The 17251-nt window shown below is 37.3% G+C and overlaps 1 protein-coding gene across 2 annotated transcripts in view; it reads left to right on the forward strand.

The window, feature by feature from the left end:
* Positions 1–6105: 6105 nt before the first annotated feature.
* The window catches only part of SLC30A9 (solute carrier family 30 member 9), an 88080-nt gene continuing 76934 nt past the window's right edge, over positions 6106–17251 (forward strand). Inside the window, exons 1-2 of one of the 2 annotated variants that reach the window (XM_087434252.1) lie at positions 6106–6336; positions 14972–15139. In XM_087434252.1, the coding sequence (XP_087290378.1) occupies positions 6225–6336; positions 14972–15139 (280 nt within the window). In that variant the 5' untranslated portion in view covers positions 6106–6224. The remainder of the gene's footprint in view (positions 6337–14971; positions 15140–17251) is intronic. The other variant, XM_004419016.3, reaches the window with a different exon arrangement.

A 17251-nucleotide genomic window follows, 5' to 3' on the forward strand; every position in this document is an offset into this window, starting at 1 on the left:
CGTTTCTGTTCTCAATGCAACACCTCACCATGACCCTGTTAAATCGTACATCCAAACACGTCTCCTCTGCTCAGAACCCTTCAGTGACTTCCACTCTCGAAGCCCCTCCAGTGACCTACCAGCACCTACTTCATTTTCTCCTCTTAGTGTTCATCCCCTACTACTTTTTTCCTTGTTCACTGTGTTCCAGCCAGACCAGCTTCCTTACTCGTCCTTGAATGTGCCAAACACACTCCTGCTCCAAGCACACAAGTACTCCTTGTGTCACTTCTACCTAGAATGTGGTCCTAGACATCCATTTGACTATTCCTTTACCCCTTCAGATCTTTATTCATCTGTCACCTTGGTGAGACCTTTCCTGACCACCCTATTTAAATACCCTACATGCCACCTCTACACTGGCCTTTCTTCTTCTCCTTTCCTCCTTGATTTTTCTCCATAGTACTTATCATTGTCTTATAATGCTTATCATATAGCAAATAGCATTATCATATATTTATTTTATTTATCATTTGTCTCCCCCACCACAGTGTGTAAGCTTCATCAGGACAAGAACCTGTTTCTGTTTTTTCATTGCTAAAAGGCAGTTCCTAGAATATAGTAGGCACTCAATAAATCCACCCTAAACAGAAAAGGATCTTTTTTTTCCCAAGAATACTGTGTAGCTAACAAAGTCTGGAAGGAGTGGAGAATCAGGCTTGGGAGCTATACAACCAGGAACGAGGCAGCTTCTTATTGCAGTTTCTATTGGAGACAGTCACCGTTCTTACCCAGACACTCTCCAGCACTTCTGTCCCTACTACCTCTGAAAACTGGATGTATCTTTGCTTCGCACCTCTCCCCTCACCACAATACATTCCATGAGATGCTCTGCTTTTCCCATTACTTTCTTTCAAATTGAAGCCTCTCATAGATTTCTGATGGTTGGAGCCTCTGTCACGTCTGTGGGCCCTAGCTGCAAAGGAGCCTGGGAAAGCAAGTTCCAGCCTCCCACCTGGGGGAGGTGGACCCACAAGGTGGAAAATTCCCCAGATATTTGAATTATGTTCAAACTATGCTGGGCTGACAGCAAATATGATAAATGTCCTTCGCTGGCACTGAATTCTATAATTTTTTAAAAACAATTCCAGGTCAGGAGACCTGAATTTGGTTAAAAACTTTATGTTTAATCCAGAATTTGTTTCCAATAGCAACTGTTAAAAAAATCTATCTGTTTTCAAATTTATTTTTCTTCATTCCTGACCTTGTTTCTAAGCTTTATCAGTTGCATATTTTCTCATTGACATCCTGGTAAATAGCCAAAATCCATTGCCTGGAGTATGGTTTCCATCATGAACATGTACTTCTTGGGGGGTGGGGCATGGAGTGAGTAAACAACTTGATGCTTTACTTATGGAAAAGGAATGAGTGTGAGCCTATTATCAGAAAAAGCAGCAAGGGTGTAAAATATTGGGCTGTCTCAGAGCTTCTCGCCTGTTCCCATGAAATCTGCTGTATTCAGCAGCTAGGTCACGGAGCAGGCTGCTGCCCAGTTTAAATGGTACATTAGATTCTATGACTAGTCCTGATACCATTTAACTGCTTTTTCTATAACCTTTTTTTTTTTTTGCAAGTATGGAACAGGAATGACTTTGCTAAATCATTAGATATTTAAGTTTAGAATTCAGTGTCATTACTACACAATTCAGTTGCTGAAATAACATCTGTAGCAGATGCTACAGTGCAAGTAACTGAATAATTATTTTTTGTACTCTGGCCTCTGATTACAAGTCATTTGTCACAGCCATACGGGTTTAGTAATTATTCTTTTGACACTTTCTAAAATGTTTTTAACTTTCTAAAAACATTTTTGCTCCTAATTTTTTAATCTCCTTTTGTTTGGTTAGTTCTTTTCTATTTATGATATTCTTCCATTTACTCCAATTCTTTGGAAAGGGATTTGGAAAATCTCTTATGATCTACTTTTATTTAAGTATGAAGAGGAATGTGAAATTCTTCAATTGATTTATTCCTTATTGTACCATAATGTTGAGAAAAAGAAGCCAGCCTCATTCATATGTACACTGAAAGAGTACATAGTGTACAATTCATGCATATAAAGTCCCCACACAGGGAAAATTAATCCATGTTGTTGGAAGCAGGATGAGTGGTACACTTGAGGGGAGGGGAGTGACTGGAAGAGAGGCTTCTGGGAAGCTGGTAATGCTATATATTGGTTACACAGTTTTGTTCACTAGTTAAAATTCTTACAGCTATACCCCTTAAGATTTGTGCCTTCTTCTGTGTCGTATACTTCAATAAAAATTTAAATTTTGAAAAACTTAATGAGAATTTCTCTTGGTGCCCCCGCCTGTGGCTTTGGGGAAGAAATTGACTCTTCACAAATGCTGCCCTCCCCAAAAGTACCAAATCTACATGCTCTCAGTCCCCAGCTTATTTCCTCAAGGATAAAGGTTATCAAACAGTTCAGTCTCTTTTGCCCCCAGGAGTATTTAGTAACTTGATTGTCCTATCTGTAATACCTATAATCCCAATCCTGTTCACTAATCTCTGGGGGCGGGGGGGGGGGGGAATGCAGGTGGAAGATATGTAGATAAATTTTTTTCCTAATTTACTGAGAGGGGGGTATTATTGAAGAAGCTAAGAAGAGTTGAATAAGAGAGCTAGGACCCAGAAATATGGTCATCATTGGAGAAATCATTCTCCTTTTTATTCCTGGATGGAAGTGGCAAAGAGTGAACCTAAGTTGAATGGTAGTGGAGTATTATATGGTTATTTCACATAATAATTGTGATTAAAAAAACCCCACAAGTAACTTCACAGAATAACATGGGGAGAAAACACATCAGAGCAACCAATCCCCATCCCCCCAACCTCATGCTCACTCAAGCACAAACACAGATTTGAAGTCAGAGGACCTGAGTCTGCTTTTATGTTCTAGCCCATCCCTGCTGAGCAATCTTAGGAAAATCCTATGACTTCTCTGAAAAACGGAGACTAAGATTAGCAACCTGGTCAGAAACCGTACCAACTTCGCAATTCACTTCCTTTGCTTATGCAAGAGATGTTTGCCTATAGATGCAAAATGTGTTTGTGCAGACCCACACTGCTTCTGCCCAGGAAATGGTAGGGAATGACCCCCTTGGGTGTGGTCAGATAGTCTCCCTTTTATCCACGTGTAAACCATTTTTTTTTTTGAAGTGCTCAGGTGCGAAAGCTCCCTCCTCCTCCAATTCTGCAGGCAAAAACATTATGCCAACAAATACATCTGTGTTCAAAATTAAATTTGTGTTCTTGGTAAGCCTCATGATAGAACCACTCACTTTATCGTGTAATGGATTATCTAAGTCAGTTTTCCAGATAAACAGCCAAGTTTGTCCTATGATGAGAATCATTATTTTCCCAAAGCTACAAACAGGATGAAATCAAGGAATAGTCAGCTCAATTAGAGAAGCAAATTTCTGAAAGATGTTGAAACTTCTACAGAGTAAATGGAAAACCATGCAGGAGTTGTGGCGTTATGGTAATAATCAAATGACACCTCTCCCTTTTTCTACTTCTATTTCCATCCATCTGACTTAATAGTTACCTATATTTAGCCATCTATTTATACCACAAATCTGCATGAAACTCAGACAATTTAATATCATGTTGATCACACATAAAATGCTGTTAAAAAAAACTGGGGAAATGCTCTCTCTTGACCCACATTTCAGAAAACAATGAAAGACCACACTGTCATTCAAGTCTTTTGAAATACCTCATATTGTCTTCCAAAAGAGAAACCCACTGATTTAGAAAGTAAAGTGTGGTGGCTAAGAGCAAGATCTTTGTGCCTCAGTTTCCTCATCTCTAACTTGCTCAGATGTTATGAATGAGATAATGCACAGACGGTATGGCAAATAGTAAATGATCAATATTACTCTAATATCACTATTTCAAATTATCTATGTGCTTATTTTTAAATTTTCTGTCTCCTCTAATAGAAAATAAGCTCCATGATGCACTAGAATCTTACCTGTTCAGTACATATAGGCAGTTGCTGAATGTCTCAAGTGGAGCATTAAAGCAAAGTCTCTTCATAAGGATGGAATTTCTCAAAGAATTTAGAGTCAAAGGAAATTCCCCTAAGGAACTCTAAAATTGACATTGCCTTAATTTTCAGCACTTGGGGAAATTCTGAGGACTATCCAGCAGGACAAGTATATCATGACAATACAGGTGTAAACACCAAGACTGCAGAAGTATTTTAATCCAAGTCCATGGAGACCTTATTATGTGATACAGCATTGTGAGGGTTAAACACAGCATGATCCACTATTCTTCAAACTTATTTGGCAAGTCAAGGCTTCTGGAGGTTTATCAAAATACAGTGTCTAAGTCAAGTAACACCCCAGCTATATCAGGGGAAAGGAGGGTAGGAAAAAACTAACGCATGGTGAAAACGTATCATGCACCAGCATTATATTCTACACATCACCCTGCTCTTATTAAAATTATTTTAATAACCCTGCAAAAAATGTATTTAAAAAATGTTTCTTATCACAAAAGGAACGAATATTCCTCAAAGAATGATTAGAAAATATATAAACAAAAAGAAAATAAAATCCTATTGTACGTAATAAAAATAAACCCTAAGAAGCTTTGATCAATTTTCATTAATGATAGTTGAAACCAGGGGCTACTTTAACAATACAAAGCATTTAGGTTAGCTTTATAGCAAAAGTTAATGTATATTTACATACAGTCAACATAAAATTAGGGTTAAGCTTTTATGTATTTTGTATTATAAAGTTGAATTTCTGTTTACAATCTCTTTACAATCTCAAATCTATTTACAAGGACGTGATAGGAACTTTCCAGTAATATTCAGATTTTTGAGTAATCTTGAGGTTATGAATATTTATGGGAAAGCATTTTTTAATGTTTGACCACAACGTTTTAAACTATGTTTGTCAGAGGAAGTTAAATTTGCTTACCATTCTTGTGATAATTTAATCACCACGACCTCATTAATCTGGTTATACTTATCTCAATCAGCATAAAAGACTGCGTTGATTCTCCCTAAATTAGTAACATGCTAATTTATTTCCCCTTGAAATCGTTATTTTGTAGTAATACAGTTAAGCGACTCAGATTAATATTAAAACAAACCACCATGCATTCCATTCAATTAATTTACTTGTGCCAGGCATTCTTTTAGCGGCTTGGAAGCAGCAATGTACAATACACAAGATTCCAGCATCATGATGCTTATTTTCTATTCTGAGAGACAGAAAATATAAAAATAAATACACAGATAATTTCAAATAGTGATAAGCGTTTTGAAGAAAATTTAATAGGGCAACGGGGTAGAGACTAACCAGGCCTACCATAGCGAGGGTGATCAAGGAAGACTGTCAAGTTTGAGCTCAGACCTGAACGACGATATCAGAGATAAACACAGTTAACGCTATGCTGAGTACTGTTCCGGTCTCTTTCTCTCTAGGACTAGACTACTCCTGCTCCAACACCTGCACATCTCCGTTTCCCCAGACAAATCTTGAACACATAAAAAAATCCTTTATTATATTACATACGAGAATCTGAGGTTCAGAGTTTAGTAGGGCAAGTAACTGATTCCGAAGTGGGTACTTGCCTTCATGTACTGGCTACAAAATGGTGTTACAAGGAGAACGATGTACTGTGGTAAAAGTTCGGAGTACTGAGAATACGTTAGCCGCCGCTTGGGCTTAATCTAGGAAAGCCCTGGAGAGAGAGGCTCAGAAGGCTGGAGTTCCATTTCCAACAACCATGGCCCAGGTTTCGAGCCCAGAAAAGAAAAAGAAGTAAGCAGAGGTCCCAAAGGCTGTCACTTCTCCCGAGGCTTTTCCGGTTGTTATAACGCAAACAATTTACGCAACGACGTCCAACCAAGGTGCAAAAGACACTTACGGAAATAGACTGGGCGGAACCTCACTGCCTCTGCAGCCACGCCCGCCCCTCGCCGCCCAGACCCGGTCTGCGGCGGCAAAGCCACGCGAGTCTGGCTCCGCGCGCACATCACTTCCGCCGCCTCGGCGGCCGGCGTCGCCCAATGATGTTACCATTTCCGGGTGGCCCAGGCCGCCCACGGCGGCGCGGGCGTCGCTATTAGCCGGTGTCTGGTCTATGGAGTCAGTTGGTGCGGGCGGCGGCGCGGAGGCAGGAGGCGGTGTCCGAGTGGGGGCCTTTGCCCCGCCAGGATGTTACCGGGCTTGGCCGCCGCCGCTGCGGCCCACAGATGTAGCTGGTCCTCCCTGTGCCGGCTCCGTCTGCATTGCAGGGCGGCGGCCCGCCGCTCCAGCGAGCGCCAGGGTGAGTGTCCCGCTCCGGTCACTGACTGCGAAAGCCGGCCTGGCGGACCAGGTCGGGTTCGGCGCTTCGCCGCCTCGGCCCGTACGCCCGCTTGCCCTCCCCAACTCCAGAACCTTCGTTTCGGGTCTCGCCTTTGCCTTTCAGCTTCCGCAGCCCGCGGGGGCTCCCGGCAGGTCTCCCCTACCCTGGTTTCGCCTACGGCCTTAACGAGACCCCCGCGGAAACTTAAGGGCAGCTCTTGGGGCGGGTCGCATCCTTGAAGCCAAGCGCTTTGTACCAAGTAAAACGTTACGTGCGTCGCAGTGTCCCTCGGTGACCCCTCCCCGCTATCCTGGCAGTGAGCAATTGCGGATTCCAAGTTCCAGGGTCATTTGAGCTCACCGACTCACCTCCATTGAGCACTACTGGCTGAGTAGGTTTTTTTGATCTCCTTTTCTCATACTCCCAACTTGTTTTCTTAAATTTTCTAAAAGGAGGAAGGGAGGGGATGCTGCTCAGCTTGTACAATTCATTCATAAGTTTGAAGGTAGGACCATCCTACAGTCATTGAATGAGCCCAGTTTGGGATAGAAAAACGAACTCTTCAGTTCTGTTGAACAATCTTTTTGGTGAAAAAGCTGGAGGCTGTAACCCAGAAAAAGGTGGTTGACGAGAATTTTTACCCTCTCCTTCAACATTCTTTTCGGACTCAAATTTAAAATTTCTGACAGTTTCCAAAATAACATTGAACTTGTCAGTTTTAATCAGGCTTACCTCCGTTTTTGTCATAGCTTGGCATACTGTAGCTTGACACTTGAGAACTGATAGGAACAATGAGGGAGAAGAGAGAACCAAATCCGCCCCTAATCTAATCCCCCGGATTCTTGGGGATGCAAAGAGTATTTACAGAAACATTTCTCAAAAATTTATGTTTGAAAAAACTTGGAGCCTGTTTGTGACCTCGCAGTAGAAGTTGGAAGTTGTAGTCCAGTCATTCAAGTTTATGAGTAATATAAGCTATAGTAACGCCCGGGCTGTGCAAATAAATTAGAATATATTCGTGTCTTTTATTTGCAATATATGTAGAAACTGGCTCTTAAAATTCCAGAAGGGTTAATTTTAACAGCACTGTTCTTGGGGCTTTTTGGTGGTGATAGAAAAGTATAATTGTTGAGTTTTCCTATATCGGCAATATACTTGGTTCTCTTATGAACAAAAGGAATCATCTAGTTATGCTGTACTCAAATCCCCAAGTAGACTTTCAAGTGTAATTGTTTCTGTTGACCAAGCAATTTACGCTTAAATTAGGTGTAGTGGCTGTTGAATTGAGTCTAAACTGCCCTTTAAGTGTTGGTAAAAAGGAGTGGAAATAGTCTAATTTGTAATACCTATTCTCTGTAGCTGTCATCATGTCGAAAATTATGTGCTCTGTCTCATCTGTCTGTGAACCACAGGTAATAATTACGTGTTTTCACCAAACTGACTTTGCTAAGTTCTTTGGAATGTTTATTACCAAAAAATTAAAATATGTTTCACTTTTAAAAAAACACTTAGTAGGTTTTAAAAATAACCTTGTTTGTGAAAATTTAGTTTCAATAATACTGAAACAGTTTTTAAAAGGGCAGTCATAATTATGGTAAAATTTAAAAATCGTTTAAAAAAAGTACTGTTTAAGTTGGATGCATGTAAGAAGAAAAGACTATTTGAAGAAGTTTTGGGAAAAAATTCTAAAAAGATATTTTTCTTGTCAAGAAGTAAAGTTTAGTTTATGCTTCTAAAATTCCTATGCGACTGGGAAAAACTTACAAGGAGAGAGGGAAACAGTTGCTTAATTTGCATACTTAAAAATGAAAAATGCCTGTATGTCAAACTAACACTGAAAACATTTAAAGGTAAAAAGGAAAACAATATTCTAGAGCAGCACTGTCCAAAAGAAATACTATGTAAGCCACGTATGTAATTTTGAGTTGTCTGATAGCCACATTAAAAAAATAAAAACAGATGAAATTAATTTTAATAATATATTTATCCAGTATATTAAAAATCTTTCAATATGTAATCAATATAAAATTTATTGATATATTTTACATTATCTTTTTGTACTAAATCTTTGAAGTCCAGTGTGTATTTTACACTTAACAACGCATCTTAGTTCAGACTAATGACAATTCAAGTGCTCAGTAAAAGTGACTACTGTTTAGAGTTAGTATCCCTAATTTGTAAAGAATTTTTACAAGCCAGTGTACATTCCAGTAGAAAAATGGACAAAGAAAATGAGTAAGGAGTTCATAAAGGAGTTCAAGTGGCCAATAAAAATGCAAAAATGTTCCATACTCACTAATAAGCATAGAAATATAAGTGTAAAGGATTTAGCACTTGCCTGTCTCTCGTTGGCCAAGTTTTTCATAATGATACCTCATATTGAGGGTACAGGAAAGCGGAAACTTTTCTTACCACTGATTAGGACAGTTGAGCAGTGTTTTGGAGGTGAGTTATTCTTTGTATAAAAAGAACTTCAAAGGGTTATGCCTTCTAACCCAACAGTTCTACTTAAATGGGTTTACTTTAAAGAAATAATCAGATACGTATTAAAATGTGTACACAACTTCATTATTCATAGTAATAAATTGGTAACATCCGTAGTTATGAAGAGTTGGAAACGGAAATATATTATGATACATTTATATGCAACATTTTTTTTTTTCTTTTGTGAGGAAGATTAGCCCTGAGCTAACATCCATTGCCAGTCCTCCTCTGTTTGCTGAGGAAGACTGGCCCTGGGCTAACATCTGTGCCCATCTTCCTCTACTTTATCTGGGACACCTGCCACAGGGTGGCTTGATAAGTGGCGCGTAGGTCCGTGCCTGGGATCCGAACCTGCGAACCCTGGGCGACTGAAGCAGAGTGTGCAAACTTAACCACTGTGCCACTGGGTCGGCCCCCAACAATTTTTTAAAAAAACTATAGTTTACAAGAACATTTAGTAACATGAGAAAATGCTCTTGATGTACTATTAGATAAAACTAGAAAAAATACGGTAAGTTCATTATATATCCTGTGATACTAACAGTGAGTTTCTCTAGGAGATTTTTTTAACTTCTTGTTTTTCAAATGATCTACAATAAACATATTTTTAAATAATAAAAATGTTACTTAGTTTTTATAGTAAATATATCCTTTTTTTTAAAGTTCCTTTGGCTTTGCATAGAGTACTTATTTTTTCATGTATTTATGCCTTGCCTCATTGAATAAAAATTTGAGATGAGACGATGCTCCTTTAAGTACTGCATACCAGATTAACAGATACGTGCTTTTACTTAAATCTAAAATTAATAGAAGTGTCGTTTTTAAAGAAGAATATAGAAATTAAACCTTTGTATTTTATTCCTGTCTCTAATCTGCTAGTATTTATTACTATAAGAAAAGTAGAGTGGGAATTGAACTTTTTTGCCCAGCCCCCTGCCCCCCTTAAATGACTAACAGGAACATTGACAGTTATAAAAGACCATTGTGGCAGGCTGACAGCATGATTCTATATAGTTAAAGTTAGTGATAGAATTTTTTTTTTTTTTTTTTTGGTGAGGAAGATTAGCCCTGGGCTAATCTGTGTGAATAAGGAGATCGTTAGGGGGCTATTATAATTATCTACACAAACAAGATTGTGGTTGGGTGTGGTAGTTAGCATGGAGATGGAGAGAAGTAGATGGCTTTGAGATATGTTTTGGAATATAAATTATAAAATGTGATAATATAGGTAAAGCATTTAGGACAATGGCCTTGGTCAATCCTTAATGTATTAGGTATTGTTATTGTTTTTACTTTTTCTAAGCAAATATTAACAAGAATTAAGGAAGGTAGTAGAGATATCTGCCAAGAGGCAGTGCAGGAATTTGCCAGCATCTCATATTCTTACTCAAAAAAAAGGATTACCTGTTGCTTACTCTGCTCTGGAGAAAAATCACCTCAGCAGTAGTCCTCTAGGTTGTGAGCTGCCTGGTCTAGGTCACATTTTTGCTTGCTAGATGATTTGGCATAAAAGGGATTCTTCCTGCATATTTGGCTAGCTGAAAGCATTATACTAGAAATAGTGTATTAATATTAGTGGTGATAATATTAGAAGTTATTTAGCAGTGGATATATTTTTAGTTTTTTTAAGTTTAGACATTTTTTTGAAAATATAAAAAAGTATTGGGTATATGCATAATCCAGATATTTCTCCAGTCGCTTTTTTTTTTCTTGATGAGGAAGATTAGCCCTGAGCTAACATCTATTGCCACTCCTCCTCTTTTTGCTGAGGAAGATTGGCCCTGGGCTAGCATCCATGCCCATCTTCCTCTACTTTATATGTGGGACTCCTGCCACAGCATGGCTTGATAAGCAGTGTGTATGTCAGCGCCCAGGATCCAAACCCATGAACCCTTGGCTGCAGAAGCAAAGCATGTGAACTTAACCGCTATAGGGCTGGGCCAACCCCACACCAGTCACATTTTTTTTTTTTTTTCGTGAGGAAGATCAGCCCTGTGCTAACCCTGCCAATCCTCCTCTTTTTTTGCCAAGGAAGACTGGCCCTGGGCTAACATCCGTGCCCATCTTCCTCCACTTTATATGGGACGCCGCCACAGCATGGCTTGACAAGCGGTGCATCGGTGCGCACCTGGGATCCGAACCAGCGAACCCTGGGCCGCCAACCGCTTGCACCACCAGGCTGGCCCCCCTAGTCACATTTTTAATAGTTGAAATCATACTGTATTATTTTGTCTTCTGCTTTTTTTTATGCAACATTATAACATGAGTGTTTTTCCATGTTATTAAAAGTCTTTAATTAATACATAATGAAAATAGAGGAACCTCTCATAACTTAATCCTTCTGTTAAGGAGCATTTAAGTTGTTTTCAGTTTTTGTTGTGATAAATAGTACCATGAGGAACAGTTTTTGCATTGTATTTTATTGTGTATTTTATGGGCCCAACAAGCTTCTGCTGTGCTACTCTGCTTATTATTGTGTATTTTAAATTCACACTTACTAACTTCCAAAATAATTGTAATAATGATTTAGTTTTTAATATATCAGTGCTTTAGAAATTTTGGGAAAAACTCCTGAAATAGTCTCTTCGGTAAAGAGGCTGACCTCTGGAAGACTTAGGCTACAAGTTTGACTCTGGTCCTGAAATTAGCCAGAAAGAAAACATTGCAAACTGCAAGAAATGTTTTTGTTTGTTTTTATTGTTGTTTGTTGCAGAAGCAATGTACACAGTAGACAGAATTGTCAGTTTGCGTGGGAGAAAAAGAGTTTCTTGTGTGGTTTGTTGTTGTAGTCTGAAAAAGAAGGCCAAATTTCCTCTGAAAGCCAGAGTAAGTGGTAGGTGACAAACCAGATGGGAGAGAGACAAGTGGTGATCAGTAGCAGTGGTCCTTAGGAGCTGCAGAGGCATTAACAGTAAAGTAACAGCAGAAAGAGTGATTGTTGTGACTAGACTGGTAAGATACCGGTAGCTCTGCAGTCTTGTTGAGGAAACAGTCCTTACAAAGGCAGCAGTGAGAACGTCCTTGTCCAGGTCCATGGAACAGTGAGCGCCAAATTGAAGACTAATCTTCCATAGGTTGCTTATTTTAGAAGTCACCTTGAAGAAAGGGTATTAATTGTGGGTAATATTTTCTACTGTCATTCTGCCTCCTAGAATTAATGAATTCAGTAATTTATTCAGCAGATGGTTGTGTTTCTACTACTATGTGTTAGGTATTATATTTGTTTTATCGAATCAAATGTCCTATATATTTTTAGAATATAAAATGTTAAAGGTGGTGTTCTGCAAGTTCTGTGCGATTTTCGATCTTGTATTAATGCCAAATGTGTACTTTCAACGTTACTGGTACCTGAAATTCTACTGAAGTTAAAGACTAAGGACTTTTTGAAACAGCTAGCAAGGAAGCTATCAAAGGTAGCTAGGATAGTGTCAAAAGGACACAGAAGACCCCTACTCGCCAGAAATGGGACAGTTGGAACATTAATCAAGATAATGACTAAAATGGATTGAAATACCTCAAATAATGTTTAAATCTATGAAATCATAATGGTACATACACAAAAATTAATGTGTCACTATTGCAGGATGGTAGGTAGTAAACTCATTATTTTGAGAACTGGTAAATAAAGGGAAAGAATGAACCATTTAGCCTGACTTTCCTATATGAACTATACTGCTGGATAACCAAATAAATGAGGGGAATTTTCTCTTTGTAGAAGTATTCTGATTAATAAATGAAGTGATAAAATTAAAATATCACCATTTTGTAACCACCTAATGAATAAATGGTTCTAGGCATTGAGCAACGGCAGACACTATCCTAAATAAAGAGACAGACAAATATTATGTGGCTCCTGATGAAAGAGCTCATCACCTCTTCACAAGTAGTGTTGTCCTAAGACAAAGAACCTGAATTTGGATACAGCCTTTACATCCATTGATTTATAGAACATATAGAACAGGTTAAACAACACCATGGGAATTAAATCAGCAAAATTGAGACTGGAAAACTATCAGGATAAAAATTTAGGACAAACAACTTTGTTTCTTCAATATAAAAATTGCTCTAAAAAAAGACATCCTGTAGCTTAAAAGAGACTTAAAAGACATCTCAGTCACAGTATGTGGACCTTATTAGGATCTGTTTACAAAAAAAAAATTCTGCCACTTGTAACAATTGGAAATTAGAAATTGAGGATATTTGATTATATTAAGCATAAGGAATTATTTATTTTTTTTACTTGTAATGGTGGTGTCTCTATGTTTTAAAAAGTTCTTATCTCTTAGACTACATATGGAAATATTTATGAATGAAATTATTTCATGTCTGAGATTTGCATCAAATTAATGTGCAGATGAGGAGATACTGGTGCAAGTAGAGATGAGACAAGGTTGACCGTGAGTTGATAACTGTTGATGGTAGGCAATGAGTACGTGAACATTTATTGCACTGTTTTTTCTACCTTTTGCATATGTGTGAAATTTCCTGTAATAAAATGTTTTAAAAACTAAGAAGAACCTTGAAAAAAATCCAGGATCAAGTCAGGGAAATGTTGTCATCATCTGAGAAAGGATTTTTAGACTGTGGAGTAATCCCTGTTTAAACACCTTAGCACAATCTCTATAAAAGCATTTCATTAGTGGGTGACAAAAAAAGTATTGGTGGCATGTTGTCTTTGTTAGGTAATCATCACAAAGGTATTTTGAATAGGGCTGACAAGTCAGAACACCAGCGGACATGGTGAAGATGCTTTCCTGGAGGGTGGGTTTCTTAGGAGAATTTGCTTTAGCCTTTGCTTCACTAATGAATTTTGCTAGTAGGCTACATATTTTAATGTGCAAGAAGATACATTGTTATATGTGCTTTACTCAGCTTTTAAGAAATAGAGGCAAATGACCAAAAAAACATACTGGGCCTTCAACAATTATTTGCCAAATAAATGAAAGAGTAAGTTGACTTCAGGAAGTTTTTCAAGAAAACAAGTTCCAAGCCTGAAACTTGAGTGACTACTTATGCTGCCTAATGTCCCTCATGCTTTTCAAATTATCTTGAAAATTCACAGTAACTTGTGTTCCTGATGAATTCTTTGAGCCATTAAGAAAAGGTTTATTTTTCTTGATTTCAAAAGGCATATATCTGTACATGCATATACATGATTAACATTTTTGGAAGATCATTATAAGCAGCTAGAAAAGTTTCAACTCTTAAACGCTTAACCCTCCACTCTCGGAAAAACTTGCCTATCTGTAATGATATAATTTCATTATTTTACCTAAAACTTTAGAAAATATGTAAATTATATCTAGACAAGGTTTTCAAGCTCTAAGTACTCATAGTAAAAAATAAAAGAGAAAGAGAGTCACATGAGAGTAGAGTCAGACAAATTTACTTTTCTACCTCTCCAGTGCAACTGTGGAATATATTTTTCCTCTCTATTTCACCCCTCCAAAGCCTACAGGCAACCCAGATGCAGCAGCTGAAGTGCTTTGTAATTAGTCCTCTATTCTTCCCTCAATTAGAATTCCCATGTACTGAGGAATCTCACCAAATGTTGATCTAATTATCTGATTAAAAAAATCAGTGATAGTATGAAAGCCTGATTAATATAATTCACTTTATTGATTGTGAAATGAAAGAGGAATAAATCTCTAGCTAACAGGAGGAAGACACGTGGTAATTTTGAGTAGGAAGCCCTCCTGACCTCCCCCCTCTCAGAGTTCTCTATTCTGAAAAGTACATTATGCCAACATTTTTTTTAGCATGCAAAGAGCATACAAAATAGTATTATATGCCAGAGACCTTTCAGAATGGCTGAATAATATGAATGTTTTATTTGATTTTATATATTTAAAAAGTTTCCATACAAATAAATTTACAAATTAGAGAATAGGAATACTATCCTTATTTTTTCTTTACAAAATGTAGTCCCTCTACACCTACGGGGTCAATGAAACACCTCCATGGAGAGGATGGCTTGGCATTGTGCATTTGAGTATCTAACAGAATGAAAGTTTTACTGTTAATTTTATTCTGTAACATTATTCTCTTTCTAATCATAGTAGGTATGTTTTATTGGGTATAAAATTCTTATTGTGAATTTGAAATTAAAAAAAAATTTTTTTTCTTTTAGAATGGCAGAATTTAGTGACATTTGGAAGCTTTTCAAGTATGGTTCCCTGTAGTCACCCATGCATTAGTACACTGAATCAAGTAAAGTTGTACTCTACTAATGTTCAGAAAGAAGGACAGGGATCACAAACTCTCGGAGTGGAAAAAGTACCATCATTTGATGAAACAGGTATGTATAAATCTTTTAAAATCATTTTTTTTCTCTGTACTGGAATAGTTTGTATAAGATTCGTTCCTTGAATGTTTGCTAGAACTTACTTATAAAACTATCTGGACTAGTGTTTTCTTTGTGGGGAGCTATTAAACTGCTAATTTAATTTCTTTTAATTTTTCTATTTCTTTTTGATGCAGTTTTGGTAAGTTCTATTTTTTTCTAGGAATTTATCCACTTAAACTAAATTTTTAATTTATTGGCATAAAGTTCGTGATACTCTCTCTATACTCTTAGTAGCATATGTAGTTATATCCTTTTTTTTCATTCTTAATGGTGTTTGTCTTATTTTCTTAATTAATCTTGCCAGAGCTTTGACCATTTTATCATTTTTCCAAGTAATAACTTTTTTTTGCTTTGAACCTTTATATTGTATGTTTCCTATTTCATTAATTACTACTCTTACCTTACTTATACCCTCCTTTCTACTCTCTTTGTGGTTTTCTGTCATTGATTCTCTTTTTTTTTTTTTTTTTTAAAGATTTTTATTTATTCAGTTTTTCCCCCCAAAGCCCCAGTAGATAGTTGTATGTCATAGGTTCACATCCCTCTAGTTGCTGTACGTGGGACTCGGCCTCACGTTGGACGGAGAAGTGGTGCCTCGGGGCGCGCCCGGGATCCGAACCCGGGCCGCCAGCATCAGAGCGCGCGCACTTAACCGCTAAGCCACGGAGCCGGCCCTCTGTCATTGATTTTTTAACTAGCGGTTAGCTATCTTCATTAATTTTGAACCTTCATTCTTTTCTAAGGTAGGCATTTAAGCCATGGTAGCTCTGATGGTAGATTTGACAGTCTTTCCTTATAGTTCTCCCTAAAATTTTGCTTTACGTATTTTGAGGCTATGATATTAGATGCATACACATTTAGAATTGTTACATAACACTGCTGAATTACACCTTTTATTGTTATGTAACAGCTCTTTTTTTTTAGAGGCATTTCCACCAAATTTCATTAGTATTTGCCTGATAAAATTTTTCCCATCCTTTGACTTTAAACTTTTTTCCTCCTAATTTGATAATCTTTGTCTTTTAACTGAAAGTTTAGTCTGTTTACATTTACTATAATCGTTGCTGATATGTTTGGACATATTTCTGCCATTGCATCGTGAGCTTGCTTGTGCTATTTATTTTAATTCCTTTTTTGCCTTTTAAAATTTTTTCTTTTTTTCCTCATTCCACTATTCCCCCTCGGCCCCCCCAGGCCCCCACACATTTGTTTAGGAATTATATACTCTGTGTCTGTACTTCAAAGTCTAAAGGTAATTGAAATGTTTACTTTTCTTCTTAAAAACGTAAAGAACTTAGAATGCTTTAACTCTGGTCACTCCCTCCCAACCTACATGCTAGTTGTTGGCTAGTATTTTGTGTCTATTCTGCTTTTTCCTTTCTATAAAATATACATTGTTACTTGTTTAAGTTTATCTAGAAATCTTTAACTACCTATTCTTATTTCTCTATCTTTCTGTTTGATGTGCATCCCCATAGAAGTTCCTTTAGGTGTGGAAATTGTTATGGTAAAGGCACATTTAAGATGTTACTCCAGTGTCTGGCTTCCACTGTTGCTGTTGAGAAATTAGATATCATGCCTTTGTTGTCATTCTTTTCTGTTTGACTGCTTTTTAAATTTGATTAACTTTATCTTTAAATTTCTTTTTCTTCGGTGTAAACTGAAGTTTTACTATGAAGTGACTAGGTAGGTATTTCTTTGTGTTTATCCTGCTTGAGATTTTTTGGGCTTCCTGGATCTGAGTATTGGTATTTTTTTACAGCTCTGGAATTCTACAATTCTCTGTCACTATCCCTTCAAGTATTACCTCTTCTCATTTCTCTTTTATCTCCTTTTGGAATTCTAATTAGAAATATATTACATCTTCTTGCTTTATTTTCCATGTCTCTAAACCTGTCATATTTTGTATTTCTTTATCTTTCTGGCCTGAATTCTGGATTATTTTCTTAGGTCTACCTAGTTCAATAATTCCCTCTTTAGTTGCTTCGAATCTGCTGATTGATACATATGTTGAGTTTTTAATTTCAGTGATTATATTTTTCATTTCTAGAAATTATTTTTCAC

The sequence above is a fragment of the Ceratotherium simum genome, chromosome 8 (assembly GCF_057802395.1).
Source record: "Ceratotherium simum simum isolate JZ-2026a chromosome 8, ASM5780239v1, whole genome shotgun sequence".
In the NCBI taxonomy this organism is placed as follows: Eukaryota; Metazoa; Chordata; class Mammalia; order Perissodactyla; family Rhinocerotidae; genus Ceratotherium; species Ceratotherium simum.